The sequence below is a fragment of the Thunnus thynnus genome, chromosome 7 (genome assembly GCF_963924715.1).
Source record: "Thunnus thynnus chromosome 7, fThuThy2.1, whole genome shotgun sequence".
In the NCBI taxonomy this organism is placed as follows: domain Eukaryota; kingdom Metazoa; phylum Chordata; class Actinopteri; order Scombriformes; family Scombridae; genus Thunnus; species Thunnus thynnus.
This window is the reverse complement of record NC_089523.1, coordinates 17,966,332-17,992,962: the sequence shown is the minus strand read 5'-3', so window position 1 is coordinate 17,992,962 and position 26,631 is coordinate 17,966,332. Positions and strand designations below refer to the sequence as shown.

Sequence of the window (26,631 nt, the reverse complement as noted above, 5' to 3'; positions counted from 1 at the left end):
GTGAAATTATTTCTAAATCTTGGCTAAATTTCTAAATCTGCCTATCACACAGCATATGCACATTGTCTCTCATATCGTCTCACAATCTTAACTAAATGCCAAGATGTCAAACTCTTGCCTCATTCTCCCTCAACCAAACAGACAGCCGCCCACCAGTGAGAGGTCTGTGTTTCAGGGAGTGATGTCACTGTCTGTCTGGCCATCGGCTTCAAGCAGTTAGAGAACGATTCACAAGCCGTGAACTAATGGAAATAAATGATTGATGCCAGGGGAAGATTGATTAATTCCCTGCTTTTCATTCTTCCCTCGAGGGAAAAGTTATGAGGATATATTTAGAGCTTAATTATGTGTAGGAGTCTCAGCAAGTAAAGGGAAAATAACATTTCCTCATGTCTGAGGTAGTGTGTTTGACAGGCAATGAAAGCATTTTTGGTCTTATGGTCTTGTCAGTGTTTAAGTCTGCTAAATAAACAATCCTGCCTCAAGAAAGATGTCAGAGACAAAGACAGAGTCTCAGCTCAGTAAAGTGAGAAAATAATGCTTGTTCTTATTGATTTAACCTCTCATCAGTGACAGCAATAAGGAGAAGACTTACATCAAGCAGCTCACAGTGTTGAAATGCAGCTTGTGAGTCTGTCAAGGTACTTAAGGCGTTTGGTGAAATCATTAGACCGAGGTAAACAGAGTGAATCCAGTGGAAAATGAATATTTTCCAGCATTTTTCATTTCAGTATATACCTTGGTAGAGCTCTGCCTTTGGGAGTGAAAAACAAAGCGTTGGGTGTCAGATTTTAATTATTAAAGTGCCCATGTGAAAGTTGATCAATAAGGCAGTAATAACTAAGTCTATTTACTCAAGTACTGTACTTTTGATGTACTTGTATTTTACTGTAATATTTGCACTTTAAATTCCGTTTTTTCAATTCAATTTAACAAAAGGTATCTCAGGGAGCTTGTCTAGACCACACTCTTTAATTTACCCAACCATTCCCCCATGAGCAAACACTTGGTGACAGCAGCAAGGAAAAACTCCCCCTTTAACGGGAAGAAACCTCAAGCAGAGCTGGGCTCTAAGTGGGCGGCATCTGACTTGACTTCACCACATTGTACTTTTTACCCCACTACATTTATTTGACTGCTGTAGTTACTTGCTAAAATAATGATTTTACATTAAAAAAAAACATATGATAAGCTTCAAATATTTATGGCTTGTGACCCTACACAACAAAGCAGTATCAAATTGGGGCCCTTTTCAGATATCTGAAGTGTTTGCAGCTTCAACAGAGAGATTTCCCCTCTTAACTTTTCCGAGGGTTGTTCAAAGCTCATTAAGATAAACCCAAAACAACAAAAAAGCAAAAGAAGATTAAAGAAAAGTAGGATAAAAAAATAAAATAGTACTCTCACAACAATGCAGATTTATCTTGTGACCCTTTGGAGAACACCTGGACTAAACTACCTGAATGTATGTAAAATAGTTATAATTATAGCTCCAGTTTGACCAGCTTAAACAGTAATATGCTACTTATGCACATTATCAATCTAATAATGTGGTATATAATAATACAACACTCAAAGGTACAATTTGTCTGCAGAATGGGTACTTTTTCTTTAAATACTTTGAGTATATTTTGCTGATAATACTTCTGTAGTTTTACTTAAGGAGGAGTTTGCATACAGGACTGTAATTGAGTCTTTCTACACTGTTGCATTCGTACTTTAACTGAAGTAAAGGATGTGAGTACTTCTTCCACAGCTGCCATCAGGTAATCAAGCATTAAACAGATATAGACAGGTGTGTTTGCACAGGCAGGTATGTTATGATAGCGACTCAACAGTCCTGTTTGTAGATAGAAGTTAAAAGCGGCTGGCTTATTGCACATATTAGTACAATTGATCTTATCACGTGTGTCTGTATTATGGCCACAAATATCTCAGTCATGTGTTTTTTAAAAACTACAAAGTTTTATTCATGTTTGATGTTTGCTGTGCAGAAATCGTTTGGAAACAAAGTGCAATAATAGCATGAAAGCTGTTTGAATTTGTGGCCTGGAGTTGGCTGGAGGCCACTGACACAACATCTGTTACAAGAATTGACTGTCACAACAGTTTAAAGGCAGCAACTGAAGAACAGACACTGGATAAACATTACTGCTCGGTGTGTGAACCTCACACTGCACGGTACAGTATGTGCCATTCGACCAACATTGTCTGGTGTGTGATTTTACTTATTACACAAACACAGATGTTCCACATCACAGCCTATTCACGTGTATTTATCCAGAACATCTCAATTATAAAACTAAAATAGGCAAGAAATATGTGTGGAAATATGTGTGCGGTTCATTTCCCAAAGTGGGATATGACTTTGTTTTGTTCATGAGTACGTGTCTTTCATGCAAACACAGCAGAGTTTTTCCAGTCTGAGTACACCAGGAAGCCGGTGAAGATGCTGTCTGTCTTGGTGCTGGAGTAAAATCCATGGTACTCTCCCAGAGCCATCTGGACCCACACCTGGTCACCAGGGATGAGATGCAGCAGGGAGCCGCCTGACAGAGACGCAGGTTTGGGCCAGTTGCCATAGAACTGAAAATAAGATGCTACCGTGTGCCCGTTTTTCATGAGGTCAAACTGCAGGCTGGCACGGTAGACTGTGGCGTGGACGGCAAAGTAGTAGACTCCAGGGACTCTGCAGGTGAAGCGTCCCGTCTCTGGGCTGTAGTCACCCTGTTCATTGATCATGATCTTGTCGAAGCGGACTGCGTCTCCCACAGTTAGGGGTGAACTGTGGCCTTCTGATAGTTTGGCACTGAAGGCTGATTTGGGGGCCACGGCACACTCCCCTGGCTGCCCCCTCTCCCCTTTCTCTCCTGTGTCACCTCTGTCCCCGGTCAGACCTCGCACTCCTGTCTCACCTGCGGACAAAGAGGAACTTTCAGTGCTGATCTTAACCCTCACACATACAGACACACATTTAAATAAAGCAGAGCACCTGTATCTCCCCTGTCCCCCTTCTGTCCTTTCTCCCCTGGAGCAGCATCTCTCCCGTCCCTCCCGTCTCTCCCCGGCTGACCAGGACCGCCATGAGCTCCGGGAGAGCCCGGGATACCAGGTTGACCAGTGCACAGACTGGGAGGGATCTTGTTGTCTTCTAATGGACTGGAAAGTTGGATTTGTAGGACAAGGAGGGAGTGCAACAAGGGCAACAGTCTGAGAGATGTCATTGCAGAGTCACTGTTGAGAGAGAGACAAGAGTTCAGCAGTTTGCATAAATGTTTACAGTTTATAAACTGTAGGAGGGTTAACACCAGAGTTTAGACTTAACTTCATACAATGGAAAAACAGTGATCTGAATATACAAAAGTGCACCACAAAAGCCACTATAAAGATCAAGTCCAATCACACAGAATCACATGACAGAAGAAAATGGGAGCACGTATAAATGTTGAAATTGCAGCATAAATAAACACACTGAAATGAGAGTTTTACAGCAAAAATTAAGGCCCTGCGTTCAGTTTCCATCCTCTTGTCAAATATACTGGTACAGGATGACAAAACTGGATCCTGATTGGCTGAAAATGACTTCAGTTAGTCCCAAACTGCCTGTAAATGTGGGCTGATTTATAAAAACAATCTGTAATTTTAAGCACTTAAACTAAACCAACATTTACTAGGGTCCATATTAAACTCTCTTCTAATCATTTACTTTGTAACAATAGAGGCACTGCCCCTTCCCTCCTTTCTGTTTTGAAACATATTCCTGTAAAACTGAAATAACAAATTATATTATTGAGTTGGCTTAATCCAACATATTTTAGTGCTGCCAAAGCTGTAAGGAAGTAACCAGTAATTTAGAGCAGATGACATTTTCAAAGTGTCCTCCTCCACTCAGGTAGCTGTTCTTACATAATCTAATAGCTTATTATGATACTAAAACATTCCTACAGCTTTCACTGCAGCTCAGACTATAACAACACTTATGTGGAGTGCTTGTGTTTATTAACACAGGTGCCATTTTTGGTTCCAACCAGTGTTTCCTAAGAGAACAATTTGAGAGAAAAAAAAAAACAGCATGCTTAGTTTCAAGGAAGGCACGTGGTGTGAAGTGGAAGTGATGGAAAGAAGAAAAAAATGATCAACAATGAAAGAAGATTCACCCCAACCCACTTAGATATACACTAGGTATATAATCTTCGACCTAAATACCCCTTTTTCTGTTAAATGACTCAAAATTTAAACTAAACAACATAATTTTTCATTATATACTGGTATAATTGCACTGAATCCAAACATGTTGTGTCTAACACTTATCATTTACGTGATGGCAAGCATTTTCTCTAAGTGAAACCTTGACTTGGACCATTATAAAATCTGTTTTTCAGTTCTGGAGAATGAAAATTACATAATTCCTCATCTAATGACTAATCATATCTGCAAAACAAAACATGACTAATCCTTAGATTCTAAACAGATGTTTCTTATAAAGGTTTGATGAAATGTCGAATACCAGACAGTCTACTCAGAAACTACTCGCAGGCACACCTAAAAGTTAAAAAGTTAATTCTCAAATTCTCCCTCTGTCTTTGTTTTCTGTGAACAGGAATCACGAACCTCAAACCTCAGATGACCCTGCTTCAGTATGAGAGTTCAACAACCCCACATTCTTCCTATTTTATCTTTCCTGCTGGGTTTTTTAGTCCAGTCAGAATCCAGTAAAGAAGAGACACCGGCTCGTCTCACCTCTAGCCCTGTTTGGCTGCCTGTCTGAGAGCAAGACAGGCGTCACTCGACCGTAAACTGAGCTGATGATCTAAACAGGAACACTGACAGCTGTCTTATAGTGTGGTTAAGTAATAAAAACAAAACTCGCTGTTAATGCTGCGTGACAATGATGAGGAAAGTTAAGAGTTTTATCGTCTATCTGCAGGTCTTCCTGAATGGATTTGAGTGCTTACATGTACATCCACCACAGCTGCAGAGTGAGAGAGAAACAGAAAGAAAGGAGCAAAAAAAAAGGGAGGAGGGAGAGAAGAGAGAGATGCATGTCAGCATTCCTGCAGAAGAGGAGAGCAGACGAAAGGACAAATACTGGAGAGTCTGAGCAGCTGTCTGCCACCACTACTCAGTAGCTCAGATGATTAGAAACATGAATGTTTTCATTGAGAGCACGAGAGAAGACACTAAAAACTATTAATATGTGAAATATAGTTTCTACACAACTACACACTTCTGATTTAGTTTGTACTGTCAGAACAGATTGTCATACTCACTTTATCATGCAATAATCAGCTGACTTATCTCTCATTTTTAATTTTCTTTTTGTGGCCTGCTGTAAAATTTGTTATGAGGTAATGTCCAGATGTTGAAAAGCAGTTGAAAGAACTTTGGATAAAGCTAAATCCAAAACACTCTTATTAGAGTCTGGTGATTTGGATTCAACTTCCTCCAGACTTTGAAAAACCTGGAAGATTTGTATGAACTTTTACAGGCAGTTCAAAGAACTGAATTCACTGCAACACAGAAAAAAAGTCCCACTGGCCAGTTTGGAAACAAACTGGCATTTTGCCTTAAGACCAGCTGGAGTGCAGTAATATTACACGTTTCTGTATGAGACTGAGTCATGTTAAAGGCAAACTTATCTGTTTTAATCCTGTACTGCTGAATAATGCTTTTACCTAGAGGTGGAAAGTCTGTAACTAAGTACTTGACATACCTACATTACTTGAATAATTGTATTTAGAGAGAATTATTGTACTTTTTACTCCACTACAATAATCTGACAGCTTTACAGATTAAGATTTCATATTTAAAAACTAAGAAAGTAGTTAAAATAAGCTCCACCTCGGCCACTTAAAACATTAAAATACTGCTTAAACTTTAATGCATCATTAATTAAATCCAGTATAACAATATAACACTGACAGTCTGTTGCATAATGAATACTTTCACTTTTGATACTTTAAGTACTGTATTAATTTCAGATATTACTGATGATCTGAACAAAGTTTACTTTGTAATCGAGCTCGGCAGTCATATCAGTGATGCAGTTTATGGTAACTCAGTTCCTACTGGATGGTCTGGAGGAAAAAGGTGGTCATGTCTTTCTGTTTTCAATGCTGAAAGTATCGGACACATTGCGGCTCTAAAAGAGCAGCTGATTCAAGAAAATAATCAAAGCCTAACTTACCAGATGATGTAGTGAAGTCTCTGAGAGCTGCTGCTGCTGCTACTGCTGCTACTGATGATGATGATATCTGTGTGTGTTAAAGAGAATCCAGTGAAAGTTCTTCCTCCCAACCAGCGAGAGTCTGGCTGGGAAAAACTGAAGGGAAATGGTAATGAAATCCAATTAGAAACTGGGGTGGGTGGGAGAGGAGGAACTGTGGGTGGAGGAGAGAGAACAGGGAGGATACTGAAGGAAATATTTGATGTTCATCCAGCACAAATAAAGGAGAAATATGTGTAAAACAAAAACATTGAAACAAAATCAATACGAAGGGAGGGATTTAAGAGGGGAATAAGAGGATGATAAATGGAAGAATGTTTGGGAGGTTGCATAATAGTGTTTGGGAAACTCTCGGAAACATAACCACAGAGAGTTCAGAGAGCTGCGGTCAGGAAAATTGCAAATGTCAACGTGATACAGTGCAGCTGAAAATGTCTTCTTCTCTTTATCACACACAAAAAACAACATCGCTTTAAAGACAGACCCTCAACAGCGAGGTGAGGAGAGGTTAATATAGACATAAACTCCGTGATCTTTATGATCTACCTCCAAAATATTACCTAATACTTAATATCGGTGTTGCACTCAAGCAAGACTCTCTGATGGTAATCTCCTTTTCTCGGTAATGCTTCAGTGGCGGTGTGAAGTTGATAAAGAAAGAGGTCTTAATATCTTTCTGGCAAGAAAACTATAAACTTGAGGCGACTGATTTTCGCAGATCCCTTCAGTTTGAGCCAGTGAAAACATGTTACCGCTGTTATCATGCAGCAATTGGACCCAAAGGAGAAGGCCTGTGCCAAAACTGATCATGGTTCATCTAGACTCATCTGTGTGGGAAAGGAATCAGAAAATAAGCCATTTTTAGACCAATTTTAGTAATCAGCCGAAATTAATCCCGCTTTTATGTGTTTTTGCCACATATTGAGGCATTTAAAATTACAGAATTGATTGTGAAAGTGAAGTGTTTTGCTGTAACAAAGCGTGATTGTACACATGGGTGTGTTTAGACTACAACACTGGTTTTATGGGTTGATGAGGGGGGGAGGGGGGCGCAGGGGTTATAGCAGCTCTTTGAAATTTTCCTGTAAATTTGAGTCATGGGGCTGTTGTGAGGAGGGATGTCTTCAGGCTCCTGTGGAGGCAGCGACCTATAACCGAAAGTGAGACGTGTTTCTGATTAGCAACACCAGAATCAGCACTTTCTGGGTCTGCTACACCAATTTCCTGTTAAAACCCATAAAAGGCTGCTTGCAGCATTCACTGTTAATTTGGACCACTTGGCAAACCAGCAGTTTGAGTACGTTTCTCATGGGTTCTGGTGAATCAGTGTGACTGGATAAGCTAGAGTAAATAAAGCAGTTCAGTTTGGAGTTGAACTGAAACAGGAAAACATTTCAATGTAAAACAAAGACTTGTGAGGTCCGCATTGGGCTGGAAGCGCTGTGGCGACAGATGTTCTGCTTACAAAAAAGCTACATGATGATGTGTCTTATTTCCTTTGACCTTCCAGCATGGAACAGATGTTCTGTGGTGGGAAAAAAAAAGCTCTGACCAGAGCAATGTAGTTAGTTTGAATTTGCATTCATTACACTCACTGAATGGCATCTAATTTAAAACGCCACAAAAAGTATAATTAAGGGAATCAAGCTAACGTGAATGAGGTGACTAGCAGCACGGCTGTAATTATGAAGTTCTTCTCATCTGAGGTCATACCATTGTTACACAAAAACTTGCAGTAACTGGCGGAGAAGCTTCGGAACAAATGTCATGACATCATGCAGTACATTACAGCCTCTAACAAGCCGTTTTCACAGCAGACAGTTTGACTTGTCATAGAAAGAAAAACAAAGGTGCTGCTAATAACATTAACGATGGCTCCGTTCTGTTAAAGTGTCTCAGTAAGTCATGACAGTGTGACAGTGTGGACAATATCAGGACCCTGAAACTGAAGCAGCTAAAAGCCATCAGTGATTTTATTTACACCTGTGATGTGTCAAAATATCTCTATAAAGAGCAACTCTTGTTAATCTATTAATTATTTTAAGTCATTTTCCAGGCAAATAATAATTTAATGATTTCAGGTTCTCAAATTAGGGGATTTTGTGCTTTCGCTTGTCTAGTAGTATAGTACTGAATTGTCTTTGGGTTTTTGACTGTTGGTCGACCAAAATAGGTAATTTGAAGACATCATCTTGGTTTTTGGGAACTTGTGATGCCATTTTTCATAATTTTCTGGACCAAATGATTAATCAATTAATTAAAGAGAGCTCAATATTGAACATAATCATAAATTGCAGCCCTAAAGCACATGTACTTCACATTATTTCTGAACATATTCATAGCATGAAGGTGATTGTTTGTTAACAGGCAATCAACAATTTCCACTTATTTCTGTATAATATGACAATCCACCAACTGAGTAAGAATCAATAAAGAAGCAGCAGGACAAACTAAACTAAACTAAACAGGCAGTCTTGTAACATCATATTTATACCATCACAGAAAACTTCAGGTCTGTGTTTATTTTGTTTCATTGTTGGTTTAAGAGTCTGCACTGTGTTACCACTATGTGATAATGTAACTTACAAACTTTATGTGATGGAAAACAACTCATGCAAAATGCCAACAGATTGTCATAATGTATAAAAAATCAGCAGGAATCAATGGATGCCTTGAAACAAGCTGTGGTGTCATGCATATGTGATCTGTAGTAAAACAGAAAACTTGGAGAAATTATTGACCTTGAAATTAGCAACACAATCTTACCACAAGGTCTATTTAGTAGCTGTTGTGGAGCTTTCAGTGATATGAAATGATCTTCACTGGCGGTGAGTTTTCCCAGTTGCAATGAAAATGAAGATGTTCGTATTTCTGTTTTTTTCTGAGCACTTTAAGGACTTCTACTCCATCTGCTGATGAAGATCGTGTGATATGAATAAAAGCTCCACAGCAGCTACTAAATGGACCTTTCTTCAACCACTAATGTAGCCCGCTAGACTTCGAGAGCAGTGAACCAGTCAAGAGACAAGAAAGAGTAAAGGAGACATGTTTATTATTTAAACTATCACTTAAATAAAAAAGTGCATAGAAAATAAACATGATTAGAAACTTTTCTTTTTACACTTATGTACAACTTTGTTTCCTAATTATACATTCAACCAAGTAGTTTGTGGTTTATTTTCACTGTGGTGGTTTTCCTTCATTTCGATGATGTGTATTGAGAGAACACTGTTAAAACGGGAGAAAATGTGACTGTTTGAACTCATGAACTTGTTATTACAGAGAGCAGGAGGAATATTGATAAGACAAAGGTATATTCAAGGCATAAGAAACAAGCCTGTTCATGATCCCTCTTTTTTTTTTGCATGTCCTACCGCCCGCTCCCTCTGTGACACCACATCCCATCCTAGGCTGAAAACTTCTATACACAAGAAACAATTAGAAAATTACAAATACATGTTAAGTACTCGCCCGACCTCTCCGAAACCGTGACTTGTAAAATAACAATTCAGGGTGGATGTTGCACAAAATAAATAAATTAAATGTTTTCAACATCATCATTATCTCAGCATTATGACTTTCTATAAAAACAGTACATGATAAGTACAACCAAAGCTTCAGAGGAGAAGAGGTGGTCAGGGAGACATGAGAGGTTTCCAAAACGAACAACAACATTTTGGCGGGATCTTTAAAAACTCCTGGTCAGTCTCCACAAACCAAGCTCTTAATTTATACCACATCAAGTAAGCCGTCTAGAAGTCCCTGTTAAAACGTACAAAGAAAAAACATAAAAACATTCACTACAACAACCAGGGAAAGAAATTAAAATGGCTGACCTCAAGAAGTTCACAACCACATTAACACAGTTACATTTCTCATCACATAAAAACCGTTCCTGTCCAGAAAGAAAACAGAAAAAACAAAAAAAGTAAAACTGCAATGTTCCTTGCTGGCGAAGGAACATTCACAGGCACAGCAAAATTGGTACTGGATATCAATATACAAAAGAATGATGCACGTTAGTTTCATCTGATAGTACTGTAACACAAAACCATTATAGAGTACATTGAAACATTGCTATTAACCATTATAAATCTGCTGTTTTGCTACTGTAACTAAGTTTGTCTGTCCATTCCATATATTGTATAGATACTAAAGTACAAGAAATTACTATGCATGTTTTCGTATAATATTGTTATGTATTTATACTATAATTACAGATAATGACGGAGAAGGGCCACTGGTGTGGCGCGGTAAAATGAAGTCCAAAGAAACAACGGAGACCATTTCCTTATTGTATATATGCTGTTAAAAACAGTGAAATAAACGACTTATTGTTCACTGAACCCTCTGACCCTGAAAATGCAGAAGTGGATCTCGAGAAACGAGAGTCATAGACAGAGCCCTTTGCATTGGTAGACATGTCATCACCGATGCTAGCGTGAACTGTTGAGCTAAACCAGTAAGAACCTGTTGTCCTACAGACAGAAATGCCACTGCTGTTCATTCTTCAGTGTTAATCCCAGTGCTGAAATGAAACTGCTGCTGCCGCCTTTGAGGTCACATCTACGCATCGTCCGTATCTACCCGGGTTGTTGACACGAGAACTGAAAACAAACGTAGCTGACAAAGCATCAACATCACAAATCTGGTGATGTGGAGGAGGAATATACATTCATTGTTGACCTTAGCAGCAGAACCCAGCGAGCCCGATGTAGGTGCAGCAGCACAACCACGAGGCTGGCCTGTCAGTCGGGGTCAGGTAGCTGGACTTTTAAGACCTGAACTCAAAGGAAAGCCCAGGTTATACACACTGCACCAACAAGGAAGGAGAGGGCTGCTGGCATGGTCCCTGCCTTCACTTTGTAGCAGAAAAGAGTCAAGTGCACTTTGCTAGAGCCTCAAACGCCACTTTCAGGGGTCATAAAGACCGATCGCAGGTTGACTGACCTCGGTTTTTATTATCAGGGCCTAACGCACAAACTCTCAGTGACTATCTGTGCTTGTGGTTTCAGCATAGGAGTTTGCATTGTCTGTCTGAAGAAAGAGCTGAGTTTTCCTATGTCTATTCAGTGCCTGTGTCACAGCTAAAGTGCAAACCATGTGTGGGATCACGTTTTTGTTTCAGCTCACAACAACAAAGGGGCAGAGTGGGGGTAACCGCTAACGGCCTTTAGGTGATAACGAAGTCGGCATGAATGATGGACAACAGTGAATTAAAAAAGGGACAAACAATGTTTCCAGTCACTTTGTGGAACCAGTCGGTCTGAAGAGTTTAATTAAATATTCGGTCCAGGACATGAAGGCTTGAGAGAGAGAAGAGGCGTTCTCTTTTACAACTAAGGCAAACCACAAGGAGACTGGATAAAACAAGGGAAGGTGATTTCCCAAATGCTGGCGCGCACCGATCAGTGGTCACCGTGACGAAGTGGTTTTGTTAAATGAACGGATTGGCTCAACAGAGATATGACAAATGCTGTTGGTAGCATTAAAATAAAGGCACCTCTTTATTATATAGACCAAGTCTGAAGAGGAACAATACTTTGAACTGACGGGACTTTTGTCTGATTTGTAGATGCCAAATTGGCTGCGAGTCAGTCGACCCACGGCTGATTAGTGACAAAAAGTAATTATTTTGATATGACTGTCTGGTAGCAGCAGTCTTTACGGGACTTGATTCTCTGTGTGATGTGGTGTGGAGACAATAAGGCTGGAGAGAGCAGATATCTGCTATGGATCAACAATCTAAACTCTCCCAAGTGCATAATAATAGTTCACATGACTGCCACACTGCCAGCTAGAACTGGAGCGACAAAAAAAAAAAACAAAAAACAAAAAAAACCCCATCAGCTCTGACCGAACGGTCCCGGGATAAAGAGCTACTGGTGGACTGAACCCAACAGGACCAAGCCACAGACCAGCGTCAGTCTTTGGAATCAAAGAAAACATTCAGGCTACAAAAATCAAAAAAGAAAAAAAAAATTACGACAAAAACAACTTTGAAAAGGCAGCGGAATACAAAACATAGAGACCAAGCATTAGTTTTTGTAAACCTCTATTTCCTACAAAAATGGCAATAAAATAAATACGATTTTTTTTAAAAATATAAATACCATCATTAAGTGCTATTCACTAGTGAGTGCTTTTTAAGTCTTTTTGTAGAAAAATATACATTATTTACATTTGTTTTTTAAAAGCAAGCATGATATTTCCCTGTCCATATTAAAAAGACAGATAACAGACAAGACTTGAAAAGACTTAATACAAATAAAAACATTTTCATAGTAATGGTTATCACAACAGGCCAAGAAGGAAACAAGCTGTGTGGAAAATTCAATTCAAGGGCGTGATGTTTGGTTGTCTTTGCTGCTGTAATTTGGAACGTGACTCAAAAGTCCGAGCTAATAATTACCAAAAACAAGTTTGATAATAAGAACAGCATGCACAAACCTGCAACACGACTTTCTGTGAGATCCATGGCGTGCTCTGGATCAAGGCTCCAAAAATCAATTATAAATATGTCTACTTAAAGCACATCAGTAGAGTACTCCAGTCCCTTGGCTGTCAGTCCACCAGAATCTCTAGCTGCCTCGCTCTCTCAAGGCCAGAGGCTTAATCCCATCAATAACATGTCTACATAGCTACCAAGCTGTCAGACTACAGAAGTCAGTTTAAGTACAATGGATGGTATCAACCGTCAGATATCACCCTTATCATGAACCACCAAAAATAACCTTTTTGTCTTTTAAACAAATCTACATTTCTACACCCCTTGTCTCTTTTTTTCCGTCCATCATTTCTCTTCCTTTCTGTGGCTACTGCTCCGCCGACTGTTTCCACCTGTACAGCTCTCATCAGGCTGCTATACACATACAAACAGCTCCTATTTACAGTGTCGAATGTACACACCTCCGGGCTTATATAAAAAAAAAAGCCCGGTTAGGGGAAGGTTCCAGTAAATCGCCACGGCTCTGAAGGCATCAGGGCACATTCAGACAGGGAGATGTGCATCAATAACAGCTGACACTGAGATTTAAAAAAAAAAAAAAAAAATCTAACAAGTTTCTAATTAAAATTACTGTTCCAAGTCCCTTTAACAAATTGCACTTTGGTGTAAAATGGAACCAAGTTCTTTGATTTTTTTTTTCCTTCTATGTTTACATCTCAGCATTAGTGGACCATAACATCTTCAAAGAAATGACACATCTTTTTAGAAAATTAAGGAGGACGGGCCAATGTCAAAAATGATGAAGGGGTAACTGTTTATAATCCAAATGTAAAGATTGCAATGCTGCAAAGGCTCTTATCATTTCATATCTTCACCCACTGAAGGTGAAACTTGCCATACCGAAATGTAAATGAGACAAAAGGAGGCACAATATGTTTCAATTTCTACAAATGGCCCCTCCTCCAATATGGCCTTTCCTGCACACACAGTACGACACACAACTGTTGTCTCTGCTGCGCTCTGCCGACACCGGCAGCAGAAACGCTCACAGAGCTCGTGCACTGGTGGCAGCTGTGGCCCTACGTGGACCGGACACACGGAAAAGTGGCATAAAGCCGGTGCCACGGAAACCCCCTGCAGGGGAGGCAGTCCTCTTTAAATCGTTTAGATACTGGTATCAGTTGAGGAACTTGCGACACTTCTTCGCACCACAGTTGCAGGGCAGCTTGTTGCTGGCGTCCTCGATGGGGAACTTGTAGTCGTACGTGAGCTCCTCTCCACAGTAGATGCGGCGAGAGGCGAAGATGACGATGTGCTTCTGGCCATCCACGGTGATGACCCGCGAGTAGCAGTTGGGCTCACAGGAGTGGTTGATGAAGCGGGCAGCGTTGCCGTGCACCGTGGCATCCACCACCTCGTAGTCGTCAATGCGAAACATGTAACAGCCAATCCCCTTTGAGGAAAATAAAGACACAAGTTACATGATTGATCCTTCCAAAGCTTTTTAGTCAAATTAATTAACAGTCAATTCTCCAGACTCAGAAGTCTTTCTCATTCTCACCTTTCCATCATAATATTTCTCCCGTTTGTCAGTGAGCACAGAGCGGATAACATTTCCAGAATATTCAATGACCATCTCCCCTGCATCAATGGTTTTCTTGCAGAATAGTCCTCGACCATGAATGGGAGATCTGTAAATCACAGTAATGTCATTTAAGTCTCTGTTTATAGACATATGTATAATTTTAAACCTTTTTTTTTATACCTTCTAGTTCATCAAAACTTTGCTATAACAATAAATGAAAACGGTTGCCTTTAAGTTGTCAAGCTTACAGTTTACAGTTAATTTTGAGAAACAATAAATTGTTGTGATGAATAGGAATGAAATTGATTTAAATTGTTAATTGTTCTTCTCAACATTAAAACGAGCAAGGTAATTGCTACCTGCATGCTACAATCATCTGCTTCATGTGCAGCCTGATGATTTATAACTGATTAACAGATAAAGCGCCACAGATCTAACCTGTAGACTCCGACGGTTTCCTTTGAGGTGGCCTTGAGCTGTTTGAATCTAACAGCGAGTGGGAGCTCCATGGAGGCACGCCTGCAACCACAACATGAAAAAGACATTTTATATTGACGATATGAATAATTTCTCTGTAACCTCAAATGAAACCATCTTGATGAATTTCAAAACTGTTAATCATGATTATCCAAAAACGAGTGTTAAGATATAAAAGAATGTATTTTACCTGGCAGTCCTGAGCTGTCCTTCTTCATCATCATCTTCCTGTGGCCTGTACTCAGGAGGCTGGCGGTGTTTTGATGCCAAGAAATTGAACATGTCAAATACAGACCTCCTGGAGGACAGACAAGTGGAAAAGATAGCAGTGAGAAACAAACGCAAGATGATTACTTTATATACCTATGAACATCATGATTCAGAATACTCATAGTGATGATTGCAATTAAAACCAATATTCAAATAAGGAATATTAAAGCTACAATTACAACTCAAACCAATATCTACGTATGTGTATGTGAGTCCCATCCTAACCTGTGGTGGATCTCTGCACGAGCCGAGCCGTGGGGGTTGATGGGAGGTTCATCGGTCTCCTCTGGTTTGTGGAAGCGGAAGCGGTAGCTCCGACAGTGTCTGGAGCCGTACAGCTGCTCCAACAGGAAGACCACCGCCTCGTGGACAACTCCCAGCATCCTCAGTCCGTTCACGCCTGAAAGAAGTGAAGAAACACATCAACAATGAGTCAAAAGAGTCGTCCAAATATGTATTTTTACAACAACATTTTTTCCTTTTTAAAACTTTTTTTCCCCATGTAGTCAGAGTAGTGCCTCACCTTCAAAAGAGAGCTCTTTGAGTCGGGCGTTGGAACGAGCTTCTTGCACCTTATCAGTCAGGGATTTCCAAGCCTCTGTAGAGAGACAGGCAGTTAGGACAGACAGGCTCATGAAGTGTATGGTTTCAATGTTTCACAGCATCAATTGGTTCTAATAATAATAATGATAATAATAATAATTATATATATATTACAACCTTTACAAAAAAGTAAAGTATTGTGCATGCATGTAACATTTTGGTTACACCGTGTTACATGTTTTATTTACATTGAATTCATATTATATATAGATTATTTTTTGGCATTTTGTCTTTATGTGAGAGTCTGTATAGTGAGACAGGAGACATGGGAAGAGAGAGAGGCATGTGAGTGCCTTAACCGTTAGGCCACCAGGACACCCCATTACATTAATTTACTAGTTCTGCCAAAGTGAATACTCAGTTTCACATTTAATTCAGCCAGGAAGTCTGACATTTACAGTATTTGGTGTTAAAATTTCAGGGTGTAGGTAGTCATGTAGGTTGTTTCTCGCACCTTCAATACTCTCACAGCGGATGTGAAAGCCATCCTCACTGCGGATTTCAAAGATGATGCCTTTCTTGGGTTTGCTATCCATCCCCGTGTCCCTGCTGTTGCCGTCCTGCTCGGGTGGCGAAGCCACTGGAAGAGAACCTGCTCCCCCAGCTGCGGATGCTTTGTCTTTCCCTAAGACTTTCCCCGGTAAAACAGGACCTTCAGAAGTCTTCTTTTTACCAAGCACACTTGAAAAGATTTGAAGCAAGCATTAGAACTCAATTCAGTATAGTCAGTATAAAAATGGGTAACAAGGATGAAATGACGCCACACCTTTTGTTGGTTGCCTTGTCTGTGGGCTTGCCTGTGTCCATGGGTTCAGGGGAACTCAGCTCTTTAGAACTGCTTACAAAGAAGATCAAAATGACAATATATAGTATGCTACTTACATTTTAGTGAACAATTGGTAGGTATAGATTCAGTCAAGGTGAGCTATTTCACTTGACAAAGTCAGTGCAGTTTTCCCATTTATTCATGTCAATAAAAATAAATCCAGCATAATATAAATGCATCTCAAGCTGCCAAAATAATAACTGTCTCACCTTGGGTTAGAGGAGAGTCGTCCTGCAGGGTTATTGTGATGCTCCTCTGCCTGAGAGGCCTTGAGCTTCTTCCCGCTGATCATGTCCGTACTTTGCCTACTCCTCTTGGCTTTCTGTTTGCCTTTTTCTGCTCCTGAATGTGCAACTGATGAGGACGAGTTAAGTGGCCTTTGTTCTGAGGATCTGGAAATGGGAGTTGTTCTGCTGCTCTGGGAGTGTGCAGAGGTCTGTGTTTGGGTGAAAACGCCAACAACACGCCCCTTGGCAGGGCTTAAAGGTGTGGCTGGGGCTAAAGTAACAGTGGTGCTTGTACAGTCCACAGTCTGGGCTCTGTTAAAAGGCTGTGACTGGTGTTGTAAGTGGATATTACTGCCTTCTGTGTCTCCCTGCTGGTTGACAGCCATGCTGATGGTCTGTTGGGTGGGCAGGACACAGATGCTGCTGGCTATGGATGTCTGAACAGAGGAGCTAAGTTGTGACATCAGAGGAGCTGCCCCTGCTGACTGAAGGACCATCGGCTGATCGGATAGGCCCAACCCATGCGGGCTTGCCTTAAACAGGAGGTTGCTAATTGGCCCTGTGATCTCAGTAGAGTTGAGGACAGGGGTAGAGAGGGAGACTGATCCTGGTGCAAGAAGGCCAGCAGCACCACTAGGGGGCACAGACACAACATTTAACACTGACTGACTGGGGTTGAGACCAGAGACTGTACAAGGTAGGAGGTGAGTAGAAGTATCGTGACCCAGGATACCAGACTGTGCTGTAGCAGGGATCCTCGGCTGAAGGAGAGTAGTGGGATCCAAATACATAACCCCACTTGGTTTGGGTCTCTTGATAATATTGGGGACCTTACGCTGGGAAGAGGAGAGGGTGCTTAACTCAACCAAGCCACCAGGCTGGCCAGGGATGCTAGCAGTAATCTGAGGGGAAGACAGGTTGATTAGGGTCATGTTAGGAGGGGCAACATCCGACGGGGCCAGAGTGGGCTGGCTGCGTGAGCGGGCCAACTTTTTGTTTTTTCTGGGCAGAAGACGAGATATAGGCCTTTTCTTGCCGTGAGCAGAGGCGAGTACAGTCGGGGAAGAAGTGAGAGAGGAGGGACTGGACACTATGGCAACACTGGGACCCAACTCGTGCGGTCGACCGGCCTCTGACACCAGAATCTGGGGCTGGTCGTGTGGCAACCCAATGAGAAGCCCTGAGGTGGTGCTTGGGATTCCTGCCTGGAAGCCGGTCTGTGTGGCTCCTCTAAATGTGTGAATCTGGGAGGAGTGGGGCATCGTGCCAAGGACTTTGCCGCCAGCGGGAAATATTGGCTGGGCCGAGGTGAGACCAGGATTTAACCCTGTGGTGAGTGTCATGGAGCTGAGCACTGCTTGGGAGCTGGTGTCCATCACTCCTGCAGCGCTAATTTTTTGGGTGACTCCATTAGGGACAGTCTGAAGGACATAGAGGGGCTGGAACTGCTGGTTGACCAGGATGAGTTTGTCAGGGCCTGGTTTGATGACTGCTGGGCTGGAAACCTGAGCCTGGGATGGTCCTGGACCAGGGACTGGACTAGGGCTGCCTGTAGCTGCAGTTGGTGCTGGAAGGTACTTCTGACCCTGAAGAGGCAGAGAGGGAGAACTTGGCAAACCAGGAGTACCAGAATTCCTGGGAACATCCTGGTTACCTGGCGGTTCTACCACCTGGCCAATAGCAGGGCTGGGAATAAACTGCTCAGGAGTCATGTGACCTTCAGTGACTTGTGTATCCCTGTTTCCCAGATTTGTAACATCATGTTGATTCTCTGATGGTGACACACCTGGCCCTGCTCTTTTCTTGTCCCCACTCTTTTCAGCACTGATTGTCTCTGGGTCAGAGGTCAAGCCCAGCATGGTGCGGTCTGAGGTATCCGAGATGAGGCTCCCAGCACTATGGTTCTGACTGGTACTGACAGTAGGGCTGCGTGTGGTCAGCACAGAGAGGTCAGAGGGCAGCTCCAGAGGAAGATATGGCTCTTCTACAGATATGGAGCTATTCACACTACTCTCCACAACCCCTCCACTCTCTGCACTGGGCAGTTGCTGGGAAAAGTCATCAAACAGAATGTCTTTGCGCCGGTTGACATCCACCCCGACATAACCCTCATCCAGCAGCAGCTCAGAAGAAGAAGGCTCAGGCTGTTGACCAAGAGCCTGCATTGACATGGAAGGTGTGTTCAGGACAAACTCCATGATGTCTGATGGCAAAATGTTACCGCAATCATCACTGTTGTTGTTGTCGGAGTCTGATTTAAGCAGGTCTGTGCTGAGGGACAGCTGAGCTTCGAGGGGATCCTGACCCTGACTTTGTGGCTGGGACTTGACCCCGCCTCCTAAAGGAAGACAGTTTTCTTTCTGGTTCTTTCTGCCTTCTCTTGTGTTACTGCTTACTGCTCCTGCTGCTCCGCCACTGTTGTCAGCCTCCTTGCTCGAGTCATGGGACTCCAGTTTCTCTGTGTGCCTTTCTCTGCCCCTTCTCTTAGGAGTGCTCTTATGTGGGGTGGAAGAGGAGGTGGCTGTAGTGGTTGTGGTGCTGGTGGTGCAGATGCTTGTGTCACTCTCTGACCCATCATCAACGCCATCGAGCTGGCCAATACGCTGCTTGCCCAAGGTCCTATTAAACACAGCAAAGACAGTACATTAGGTTGTTATTAGAGAGCATGGAAAAATAATCAATTAAAAACTATTGTGTGTACTTACAAAGCGCTCAGCATGTCTTCTTCAGCTTTTCCTTGTGCCCTCTGTTGTTGCTGCTCCTCATCTTTAAGAAAGCGTTGGAGCTGGGAGCCCCGTCCCAGACACTGGTCTATCCCTTCTATGGATGGCAGGCCCTCACCTGGGTTAATTATTGTTCGTGAGAAGTTGTAGTAGTAAGGGTCTTTACCCCTCTGTTTCATTCCGCTATCCTCATCCTCTCCGCTGTCCCCGGAAGAAGAGGAGGTGCTCATATCATCTGCTCCATCCACCTGCCCCTCAGCTGACTTCTTGCGACCACCAGTCCTCCTCTTAACCACGGCTCCAGCTCCATCCCCACTGCCATAGAAGGGGAGGTCCTCCTCGCCGTATGAGCGGACACCATAGAAGGGTGTGAGTCCAAAAAACATGTTTGAGCGTGCACGGGCACTGCGTCGGGGATAGCGCCGCTTGGCTGACCCTGACCCATCGCTGTCATCCTCGTGATGTTTGTCATCCATACCTCTGTCATGGTCATCTTCTGGGCCATCAGCCTCGTCTTCAGTGCCTCGAGTGAGGAGGCTGCGGTGGTCGCGGAGTTCGCTGCGCGGGTGGTCTTTGTGCAAATCGTCCTCCTCCGTCTGCGTCTGGGTGTCAGATTCAGAGCTGTCACTGCTGCTGGCAGAGGGTGAGGAAAAGAGAGCGGAGCGGGCTGAACGACGGGTCCCCTGGCCGGCAGGAGAGACAGTGGAAGTAGTGGTTGTGGGACAGGAAGAAGAAATACCACCAACAGTGCTGGTCCCATTAGGGTCAGTCTTAATATCGGTCTTCAGTGGAGTTACAGTGGGGGGCTTAACAGATCTCTTTTTCTCTCTTGAGGACAGCTGCAGCTGGTTAGTTGTTGGTTTGGTGTGAGACTGAGAAGACGTCTTCACTCCTTTCTCTGGTGGTAAACCCGCCTGCTGCAGATGCTGCAAGTTGTCCACACTGGAGCTGTTCTTTCTCTCGGGGCAGGAGAAATTTTCTCTGCTCTTTGAAGATGACCTGTCTCCTCCCTGGTTCTCAAGCTTCTCCCCCTGAGCCTTCCCATGGGCTTTGGTGCTGTTTCCAAGCATCTGAGCTTTGCTATTGCTGTTGTTGTGAGAGGTGGGGTTCGTAGCATGTGTATTGGAGCTGCCAGTAGCTTTAGTATTATTGTTTAGGAGTGGAATTTTGTTGCTGCTGTTGCTATTTTGGAGACCTTTCTCCCTTTCTCGGTCTTTGGACACCTCTCTGCTGCCTGCTGTCTTAACTTTGGGGTGTTTGTCTTTGGCAGCTGAGGCTGCAGCTGGGGACGCAAGGTGCATGGAGCCTCGTTTGACAACGTCATCTTCTGCTGGTGTCCTTGACGGCCAAATAGGCTTCATGGCTGCTGCTGTGGCCGGACCTGATGAGTAATCATTTGATTTCCGTGCATTGGTCTTCTGAAACGAAGGCTGCGGGGAGCCGGATTTCCCAACAACTGAGTCCTTATGGAGTGAAGATGGCATTAAGTTTCCAGTGCCACTACTGCTCTCCTTCCCTGAGTTGGGCTTGTCCTTAGACTGGATAATGTTAGAGGTGGGGGTGGACCGGTGACGAGGCAACGAACTGAGGCTTGCAGAAACGTCCTGGTCTTTGCTTCCATGTTTCCCTTGCTTGTCAGCCTGCTTGGTGCTGCTACCTCTCTGCTGACTTGTGAGGACAGCAGTGCCCACAGGAGGGGAGGACTGGCCTGAGCCTGCAGGTGCCAGTCTGGGGTTCTTGCTCTCACCTGAAGCCTGTTTGGACTGACTGCCAGGGTTGCTGTCTTTCCCTGAGCCAGAGTCTTTGTTTCTCTCTGTACTTCTATAACTGGAATCTCTCGAGGGTCTCCCCTTGTCAGAGTCTCTGCTAGATGGTCTGTCTTTTCCTGCTTCCCTGCTATATTGTCTATGCTTCTCAGAGTCCCTTAGCCCCGTATCTCTACTGAGTGGCCTAGCTTTTTCAATATCCTTATAGCTGGAATCTCTAGAGGATGATTTGCTCTTATCTGTTTCTCTGTTGCTTGAGTCTCTGCTTGCCTGTCTCCCCTTCTCAGAGTCTCTGTTCACTTGTCTCCCCTTTTCTGAATCTCTTAAGGGGTCTCTACTGAGAGGTCTCCCCCTCTCAGATTCTTTCAGACCTGAGTCTTTACTCAACGGTCTCCGCTTTTCTGGCTCTTTGGCTGCTAGTTCGCCTTTGTCTGAGTCTTTTTGCCCAAGGTCTCTGGATGATCTATTCCTCTCAGAATCCTTAGAGGCTTGCTCTCGACTTGACACTCTCCCCTTGTCTGCATCTCTCAACCCTTGGTCTCTGGATGGTTGTGATCTATTCCTGTCTGTAGAGAACTGTCTACCTCTTTCATCGTCCCTCTGGACAGAGTCTTTGCTGGGGTGTTTGGCTTTTTCAGGGTCTCTGGCAGGCGAGGGGATGAGGGGCGGGGGTGAGGTAAGGGGTCGTGACAAAATCTGAGGTGGGGACGTCATCCCTCTCTGTCTGTGCAGCTGGTGAGTAGGAGGGGAGAGAGAAGGGGAGCTGTGGCGTCGTGAGTCAATATTCCGCATGCCAGTGTTCAGCAGGGAGTCTCCTACTGTCACAATCTCATGGCTTTGGGGCTGAGAGGAACCTCCTACAAAAGAAGCAAAAAATGGAAATTAAATGTATGTAATTATGAATCTTGGAAATTATAAACTTTTAAAGACTTTAAGTTTGTACCTGGGGAGGGCATGGGCCTGGGGCCTTGTGAGCGCTGGCAAGGGGGGTAGCTGGGGTGCCGATTCCTGGTGTAAACCCTGAGCTTGGGGGTGTTGGCAGGGGAAAGGGTGTCTGAGCGCCGTGGAGACTCAAACGGATCAGGAAAGTCTTTATATAAAGAAAGAGAAAGTGACACAGAACATTCACTTTAGTTAAACATGTTGTATTACCAAACATGATGCATAAATGTACTGCAACAGATGCAAACCTAAATGATATAAAGTCCCTTCGGTTACCTGCTATGGGAGGTGGGCTGTGTGCTATCGTTCGATTCTCCTCAGGAGCCATCACGCTCTTCAGGTCAGACTCTACCACTGGAGGGTGACAAACTAGGATCCTACAGGTATACACACAGCGCTTTCGAGCATCTAAAGTACTCCAGTACACCCTGGAACACCTGGAGAGAGAGAATTTATTTAGTTCGACATAACTGACTTTGGACATTTCAAGTTTCTCTGACAGTTAGATGTATTTTAAAGATACCCTGAAGTGTTTTCTTATAAACAGAAAAGTTATGTTTACTCATCAAATTGCATTGTGTGTATCCAACATCTCACTTCCTCATAAAACATTTGAAAAGTTGATTTTTAAATTATTCTAAATCCTGTATCATTTAAATCCATGTTTATTGTGTCACCTGCATGTGTGCCTTTGTGCATAAGACAAACAAAATGGGGACCCCCTCATAAAAAAACTGCTCCATAGTGCTACTAGAGATCAAAAACTCAACAGGGTACCTTTAATTGCAGAGATTCAAGGTTGTAATGGTAGCAATTAAAATTGTAAAAGACTTTCACATAAATGAAAATATAAAAAAATACTTACTGGTATCCTACAGGGAAGAGTTTGCGTTTGCAGTCTGAGAGTTCAGTCAATATCCCCAAACAATCAATGGTCATGGAGCCTGCAACGATGGTGAAGATGTTTAAATCAGCATTCAAGAGACGTTGCAACAACAAGTCAAGTAAAAAGCAAGATAGACTGGTATTCATCTACCACCAGTCACCTTACCTATCATCATGTGGACATTTTCAGGCTCCAGTCCTGCCAACCACTTCCTCCTGAGACTAATTCCCTCCAGGTCCACCAGGATCCTGCGAGTCACCTCAAACTCAGACACCACCTGGGGAAAAAAATTACACAAACATGTGTAAGTTGAAAAGAAAGAGTCTCCTTCCTGAATTGTAGCTTGATCTGTATAATATGTGATTGATGTATTGTAGAAAAGGATTTCCTTACCTCTCCCTTGATGAGATCCCTGTGCTTTGGACAATAGACTTTCTTGTCCTCCAGGAAGACGCAGTGGCACTGACGGGCGCACATGAAGTGGTAGTTACTGGTGCAAGAGGTGAGGCAGCAGCCAACTGTGGCCCCTGGCTTTTGACACTTCTCGCAGCGCTGAGGAGTACATAGACACAGGTTTCATGTGTCTGTCCGATCAATATAAATTGAATATAGAGTGGGAACTTGTGAGGGACAAAGTGTGCTCTCTTACCAGCTGTTTTCCCCTGAGAACAGCCATGTGAACATTTTTCAGAGAGCCATCGTCGTCCTCGAACACCTCAGCAGACCACAGGGCACAGTTCACATGGGTCCACTCGTTCTGACCGATGTACAGCAACCTGCCACTCTCCTGAAACATACAGACACATTTCAAATGACAGCCTCAACATTTTATGTGTTGAAGCGAGTCCAAGCAGATTTGTTACTCACATTAGTGTTCTCATCTCCATATTTCAGACACAGAACACATTGCCTGCAATCACTAACTCCTGGTGGAGGAGGGAGCTCTGGGCTGTCTTCACGATCTGAAAACAACAAACAATGGTGGAATTAAGAAGAAAACCACTAAGTGATAAGATGTGCAAAACAGTGTGTGTATACACATTTTTGCAGATTGCCTTACCAGGTAGAAGTGGAGGTGGTGGGGGTAGAGATGGAGGGAGTGGAGGAGAGGAGGCTGGAGAATCCGGTTCACCGGGGGTCTTGGGCCGGGGAGCTGGGATAATCTTTTTCATGAGGTGGGGGTGCTCAGCGCGGGAAAGCTCCTGTCTCTCTTGCCATTGGGCATAGTTATGGTCCAGGGATGGTGGCAGCACAGCATTGGGAAGGAGACCACTGCTGTGAAACAACAGCACAAACAGACAGTCACTGCTAGGACTAACTTATATATGAATTTCTAAATCCAAAAAGGATTGATTATATTATTGCCAAAGGCCATCAATCAAGACAATCCAAAAGAACTTCAAAATAACCACAAGCCTAAGGACATGAAAAAGACTCTAAGAACACAATCCAGGGTTATTTCTGTGTGATGGTTATTGTTGTTACATCAAAACAACATTCATCACTCTTTAAACTTCAGATTAATTGATGGTATTATGATTTCTAAGGCAGCTTCTGAGACAGTTAAATGTAATTCTTGCTTTAGTGATCATTGCTCTCAACAAGGGGGACTTTGGGATTTTAAACCAAAGTTATGTTACATTTTTTATAAGTTATATATTTAAGTTGAGTAAAATGAATGCAAGTAAAATTTTGATATATTCCACCTTTGTGACATTATTTATTGTGTAGTAAAAGGCCACTGAACCATCTACTCTATTATAATAAATTTAAAAGCCTCTAATGAGAAGATATGCAATTTGAAAAATAAAATCTCGAAAATGCCACAGGCCACTATCTTTATGTAAGGTCATGTATTCTGAAATATCACCCATAAACAAACTGTGAGCATATGTCCCTACAAGCAGGCACCAATAAAAAAATAAAATAAAAAAAAGATTGTGTGACAGGTGTTGCTTTTTATAGAAGATAAATTACATATGTTGGCAACCACTTAAAAGGGTGTTAAATCCATCAGCACTATCTTACAGGAGCTCTGCAGTGCTATAAGGATCTAAGGATTTCCCCCCAGAAGGTATGAAAATTAGCAAGTGAGCAGTGACAGCAGTAATAAATAGTCACATCGAAATGGCTTTGCCAAGTTAAACCTGCAGTGCTGAACTTTTGTCTCCCCCTTCTGGCAGTGAGAGTAATGACAAAAACACTGTCGACATGCTTATGTCATAGGCACCGCCGTAGCCTACTCAGTCGCTACTATTGCAGCTGTAAGTGGAAAAATTGTTTTGAGCATCACACAACCCCTATGAAATGACTCATTTCACTATCAGAATTTGATCCATTCAGTCTAATAACATTTGGAAAGTCTAGAAGAGCCACATATTTTATTCCCATTAAAGTTAGCAGAGGGCTAACCGGAAGTTAGCTGCTCGGCTGGCAGAAGTCTGCATGCATTCATGCAGCCAGCGCAGGAATGTCAAACCCAACAGAAGGATTAAAAACTCTGTATAATGTGACATACAGAGAGATTTATCCGGCAGTTATAGGCTTAATCAGCATTGTGTGAACTCATTTGGCAAGGGCTTGAATGTAATGGACCTTCATTTATATGTAAAAGTCCTGCATCATAGCTTTAAGACTTGCCAAGTCAAGCGAGGCTGGATAATTGGTGTGACATGTTGTGACATTACGTTTCATATTAAAAAAAAACAGTTGAAGCATATGTTTAAGAGGCATCCATCCAGTGATGGCCACAGGATCCACTGGATGGATCATTTGTTTCTTGGATAGGAGTGCTGATACATAACGCAAAAGACCGAAATGACAAGCAAACCACAATTAGACCACAAATATGTATCAAAGAGCCTACAAGTGAAATGTGACACTGTGACGGTTTGCCTCCCACAATGCCTGGAGGCAAGGCACAGTAAATGCTTTGGGAAAGCTGATAGCTGGCGAATGTGAGCAAATGACTGTGAGAGTTAGTGAATGAGTGAGAGAGAAAGTGTGAATGTATGAAGGATTCCAGCATATGAAGTGGCACAACTATACCACTCATTTGCAAAATATAGATTCAAGTTGCATGCCCCAAAAAAAGAGGTTATGAGCTTTGAGCTACTAATAATGACAAATAATAAGCAGCTCATCTCGGTAAAGAGCATCAATTATTCAATATGATCATTTCATTATTAATCATTGTGAGAGTGAGAATATGTACTGATCAATATCTGCTGCCCTCCATAAATAACTTTCAGGTGACTGATTAAACTGCCCACAGCCTTAGACAAAGAGAACCAACTACAGCTAATGGGGGTTGATTTTTATTGATCCTATATTCTGTAGTCAATAAAGAATGCACACAAATATACAGATACTAATAATCTTTTCAGTAGAAATATTTATAATCATATTAATCAGTGTTATTTTGAATTCTATCTTATCTTCGCTTCGCCTCTAACCATCTATTTCCCACTACATTCACCGCTGAGCTGTCTAATGGGCTCATTAATTCAGAGAAACTGTGGAATCAATTTCATTACTGCAGCTTTAAGTCTTGACTGGGACATTTAATCGCAGTCACTGTCCTGAGATAAGGTATGTTGAGAGGAATCCATTTCATTGATCTCTTCTACTAGGTCAGTCATTTCTGTTAAGT

At 42.5% G+C, this 26,631-nt stretch overlaps 2 protein-coding genes across 3 annotated transcripts in view; both read right to left on the bottom strand.

Annotated features, from left to right (window-relative positions):
* Positions 1-1,943: 1,943 nt before the first annotated feature.
* On the bottom strand, positions 1,944-6,347 carry c1qtnf5 (C1q and TNF related 5). Its single transcript, XM_067594690.1, has 3 exons — positions 6,188-6,347; positions 2,993-3,234; positions 1,944-2,915 (listed from the first exon to the last, which is right to left on the bottom strand). Exons 2-3 carry the CDS (start codon positions 3,222-3,224, stop codon positions 2,395-2,397), a joined length of 753 nt encoding a protein of 250 aa, XP_067450791.1. The 5' UTR covers positions 3,225-3,234; positions 6,188-6,347; the 3' UTR covers positions 1,944-2,394.
* A 2,909-nt stretch (positions 6,348-9,256) lies between these two features.
* kmt2a (lysine (K)-specific methyltransferase 2A) overlaps positions 9,257-26,631 on the bottom strand; it is a 43,616-nt gene continuing 26,241 nt past the window's right edge. For both annotated transcript variants that reach the window (XM_067594689.1, XM_067594688.1), the window contains exons 17-34: positions 24,040-24,254; positions 23,847-23,941; positions 23,629-23,766; positions 23,373-23,531; positions 23,145-23,256; positions 22,959-23,037; positions 22,370-22,530; positions 22,095-22,241; positions 19,368-22,008; positions 16,645-19,281; positions 16,376-16,447; positions 16,064-16,290; positions 15,530-15,604; positions 15,232-15,406; positions 14,927-15,034; positions 14,698-14,778; positions 14,236-14,365; positions 9,257-14,127 (exon numbers count right to left, since the gene is read on the bottom strand). In XM_067594689.1, coding sequence (XP_067450790.1) covers positions 13,852-14,127; positions 14,236-14,365; positions 14,698-14,778; positions 14,927-15,034; positions 15,232-15,406; positions 15,530-15,604; positions 16,064-16,290; positions 16,376-16,447; positions 16,645-19,281; positions 19,368-22,008; positions 22,095-22,241; positions 22,370-22,530; positions 22,959-23,037; positions 23,145-23,256; positions 23,373-23,531; positions 23,629-23,766; positions 23,847-23,941; positions 24,040-24,254 — 7,528 coding nt within the window. In that variant the 3' untranslated portion in view covers positions 9,257-13,851. The remainder of the gene's footprint in view (positions 14,128-14,235; positions 14,366-14,697; positions 14,779-14,926; positions 15,035-15,231; positions 15,407-15,529; positions 15,605-16,063; positions 16,291-16,375; positions 16,448-16,644; positions 19,282-19,367; positions 22,009-22,094; positions 22,242-22,369; positions 22,531-22,958; positions 23,038-23,144; positions 23,257-23,372; positions 23,532-23,628; positions 23,767-23,846; positions 23,942-24,039; positions 24,255-26,631) is intronic.

Excerpts from the sequence above, each read along its gene's own strand:
- c1qtnf5 (XM_067594690.1), bottom strand. The coding sequence starts at position 3,224 with ATGACATCTCTCAGACTGTTGCCCTTGTTGCACTCCCTCCTTGTCCTA. Across the intron at positions 2,916-2,992 it reads GGGGGACAGGGGAGATACAG|GTGAGACAGGAGTGCGAGGT; the intron begins GTGCTCTGCTTT and ends CTTTGTCCGCAG.